Source organism: Verticillium alfalfae, genomic scaffold (assembly GCF_000150825.1).
Source record: "Verticillium alfalfae VaMs.102 supercont1.13 genomic scaffold, whole genome shotgun sequence".
Classification (NCBI taxonomy): domain Eukaryota; kingdom Fungi; phylum Ascomycota; class Sordariomycetes; order Glomerellales; family Plectosphaerellaceae; genus Verticillium; species Verticillium alfalfae.
The window spans coordinates 979,968-983,806 of NW_003315026.1; the positions used below are offsets into that span (position 1 = coordinate 979,968).

The 3,839-nt window shown below is 57.0% G+C and overlaps 2 protein-coding genes across 2 annotated transcripts in view; both read left to right on the forward strand.

Annotated features, from left to right (window-relative positions):
- Positions 1–34: 34 nt before the first annotated feature.
- Positions 35–2,546, forward strand: VDBG_08913 (catalase-3; the record flags this gene model as incomplete). The annotated part of the gene is made up of 6 exons (XM_003001071.1): positions 35–328; positions 384–586; positions 723–945; positions 998–1,360; positions 1,411–1,618; positions 1,678–2,546. The coding sequence occupies 6 exons, from the start codon at positions 35–37 to the stop codon at positions 2,544–2,546; spliced, it is 2,160 nt and encodes a 719-aa protein (XP_003001117.1).
- A 621-nt stretch (positions 2,547–3,167) lies between these two features.
- Positions 3,168–3,839, forward strand: part of VDBG_08914 (nucleoside transporter family) — a gene marked incomplete at both ends in the record, with an annotated part of 1,591 nt that continues 919 nt past the window's right edge. Inside the window, 2 exons of the mRNA XM_003001072.1 lie at positions 3,168–3,426; positions 3,487–3,831. Coding sequence (XP_003001118.1) covers positions 3,245–3,426; positions 3,487–3,831 — 527 coding nt within the window. The remainder of the gene's footprint in view (positions 3,427–3,486; positions 3,832–3,839) is intronic.

Consider the following 3,839-nt stretch of genomic DNA (forward strand, 5'->3'; position numbering starts at 1 on the left):
TTCTCACCTCTTTCCGCAAAGGGTACCTTCCATCATGCATAGCCGGTACTCCTGCTGGCCGCCGTCAGCCTTGCTGGGTATCACATCCGCGCAATGTCCCTTTGCAGACCCTGCCTCTTTGGCCAGACGAGCCAACGACGACGACGACTCTGGATCACGCAGCCACGTGGCCCAGTATGAGATTGACGACAAGGATGAGTTTATGACCTCCGATGTTGGCGGGCCGATCGAGGACCAGCAGAGTTTGAAGGCCGGTGGCACCAGGGGTTCTGTTCTCCTCGAGGACTTCATCTTCCGCCAGAAGATCACTCGCTTCGACCACGAACGAGTGCGTACCCTCGTTGGACGATGGCGCATATGCCAACGGTGACTGACGGTCGCAGGTCCCTGAGCGCGCCGTCCACGCCCGTGGCGCGGGAGCATACGGAACGTTTACCAGCTACGGCGACTATAGCAACATAACGGCTGCTAGCTTCCTGTCCGAGGAAGGCAAGCAGACCTCGACATTTGTGCGCTTCTCAACCGTCGCCGGATCGCGCGGCAGTGCGGACACGGTGCGTGACGTCCACGGCTTTGCGACTAGATTGTGAGTGTCCTTTCTGCTGAATGTGATTTGATGCCATTTCTGACAAGTGCTAGCTTCACGGACGAGGGAAAGTAAGTAACCTGATGTGACAAGCTACTATCCAGGGTTCGATACCGAGTGAGGCTGACTCTGCTAGCTTCGACATTGTTGGCAACAACATCCCAGTCTTCTTCATCCAAGACGCAATTCAGTTCCCTGACCTCATCCACGCCGTCAAACCTCGCCCCGACAAGGAGATCCCCCAAGCGGCCACTGCTCACGACTCTGCCTGGGACTTTTTCAGCCAGCAGACGTCCACCTTGCACACGCTTTTCTGGGCGATGGCTGGTTATGGTATTCCTCGCAGCTACCGTCACATGGTATGTCTTTTAAGCAAGGATCCTTTCAGAATACGATATTGACAAGGTCCAGGACGGCTTCGGAGTGCATACTTTCCGCTTTGTTACGGATGACGGTGACTCGAAACTCATCAAGTGGCACTTCAAGACGCGCCAGGGAAAGGCGAGCCTGGTGTGGGAAGAGGCCCAGGTCCTAGCTGGTCAGAACGCGGACTACCATCGGCAGGATCTCTGGGAGGCAATCGAGTCCGGAAACGGGCCAGAGTGGGAGCTCTGCGCCCAGATCATTGACGAGGAAGACGCTCTCGCCTTTGGTTTTGACGTCTTGGATGCGACCAAGATTATACCCGAGGAGTACGCACCGCTTCACAAGCTCGGCGTTTTGAAACTGGACGCCAACCCAGTCAACTACTTCGCCGAAACCGAGCAAATCATGGTATGGTCCTCCAAAGCACACGTGTCGAACGAAATCCTAACTCTTGGCAGTTCCAACCCGGTCATATTGTTCGCGGTATCGACTTCACCGAAGACCCTCTTCTCCAGGGTCGCGTCTTCTCCTACCTGGATACCCAGCTCAACCGTCATGGTGGACCCAACTTTGAGCAGCTGCCCATCAACCGCCCCATCACCGGCATCCACAACAATAACCGTGATGGTGCTGCGCAGAATTTCATTCATCGCAACAAGAGACCATGTGAGTTGTCCCCCTTTTCCGGCTGCTCTCATGTTCGCACGCTGACTCTGACGGCTCAGACACGCCCAACACGCTCAACAATGGGTCGCCCAAGCAAGCCAACCAGACCACTGGTCGCGGCTTCTTCACAGCGCCTGGACGAACAGCCGATGGAGGTCTCGTTCGTGAGAGGTCGGAGACGTTTGACGACCACTGGTCTCAGCCGCGCCTCTTCTACAACTCATTGTCGCGTGTTGAACAGCAGTTCTTGATCAACGCGATTCGCTTCGAGACATCCAACCTCGAGTCCGACGACGTCAAGAGAAATGTTCTTCACCAGCTCAACAAAGTCAGCAACGACATTGCTAATCGTGTTGCGTCCTTCCTAGGCCTGGACCGGCTGGAACCTGACTCACAATACTACCACGACAACACGACGCGTGACATCTCCATCACCGAGAACCGGCTGCCCACGATTGCCACGCTCAAGGTCGGTCTGTTGAGCAGCCTGCAGTCTGCAGAGTCGCAGGCACAGGCAGAGGCTTTGAAGGAGTCCCTCGAGGCCGAGGGGCTCGTTGTCAGCATCGTGGGCGAGACCTTGGATGGTGCCGTGGATACAACGTACTCGCACGCTTCCGCCACAGCGTTTGACGGCATCATTGTCACGACGGGCGCTGAGGACCTCTTCAGGCTGTTTGGGTCGTCGCCCCTCTACCCGTCCGGCCGGCCTCTGCAGGTGCTCCTCGACTCGTACAAATGGGGCAAGCCCGTGGGCGAGCTGGGCTCATCGAGCCGTATCCTGTCAAACCTCGGTATCAACAGCACCGACGGCGTCTACACGAGCTCGGATGCAAGCGAAGGGTTCATCAGGAACTTTGGTGAAGGGCTCGCCACTTTCAGGTTTACGAGCAGGTTCGCCACGGATAGTGCCTCTGATTATGAGTCGTAGGCGGCTTCTAGTGGCAGGAGAATCCTCGCCAGGAGAGTCCATTCTTTGTACATGTTTAGCCTAGTTCGCAGAGGACTGGGTAGATAGCTTCTTTCAGCATGCTTCATGGCGAAGGCCATCACTTCACTGTTGCCTCGTATACGTAGATTCGCCTGGAGACCCGAGTACCTCAGGCCAAACTAGAGAATCCAAGCCTTGACAAGAAGCACAAGCTGACTGTGGAAGATTGACTATTCGCTTTTCCTGATGGGACGAAAAGTCCAGTGATGTGAACTGGGGCACTCGTCTCGTGACGCGGCCGCCGTTGGCGCGGTCCCCCACGCTCTGCGCCTCCCGGAATCGGTGTGGAGATAAGGCTGATAAGGACCCCAGCGTGATCGACGACCTCGACACCCAAGACATGTCTGACGACTCGTGGTCCAAACGCATGATCGTGTCAGGCGGCTTTGTATCAATAGACGATTTGCACGCTCTCGCACTCCGAGCGGCACCCGACACGGACCTCGCAGCCAATCGTCATTTAGAGGAAGCGGCATAATCGTCGACCGACCGGCGGTCTCCATTGCGACCCGCCATCATTCACAGCGGCCTTTTGGTGACCTCTCGACCCGAACGAACATCCCCCCCGAACCCCTCATGTCACGTTAGATCAGCACTTCAACACCACCGGCATTTCAGGGTGCGTCCCAGCGAATACGATGGATCGAATCAGAGACCTCTTCCGACAGAAGGACGTCCGCGAGGAGTACAGTCCCATCGTCGAGGATGACAACCCGATGGAGGGCACAGCCTTGCTGGAAGACGACGGCGAAGGCGTGCCCTTCTCGTGGTTCGAGTACAGCATCTTTGCGCTGTTGGGCATGGCGATGCTCTGGGCCTGGTGAGCCTTTGCGGTTCCCGCCACCAATGCACACAGCTAGCTAATCCTGTCCTCCTCTAGGAACATGTTCCTTGCCGCGGCACCGTACTTCCAGCTGCGCTTTCAATCCGATGTCTGGATCACGCAGAACTTCCAGTCGGCTATCCTGACTGTCTCGACGATCACAAACCTCGGCGCCATGCTGGTCCTGACGAACATGCAGGCGGCTGCCTCGTACCCGTTCCGCATCAACCTCGCGCTGACGATCAACGTCGTCATCTTCATGCTCCTCACGGCGTCAACGTCTATCTTCCTCGACGCGTCCCCGGCCTTGTACCTCACCTTTCTCCTGACCATGGTCGCCGCCACGGCCCTCGCTGCTAGGCCTCATCCAGAACGGCGCCTTCGCCTTCGCCGCCTCCTTCAGTAGGCCC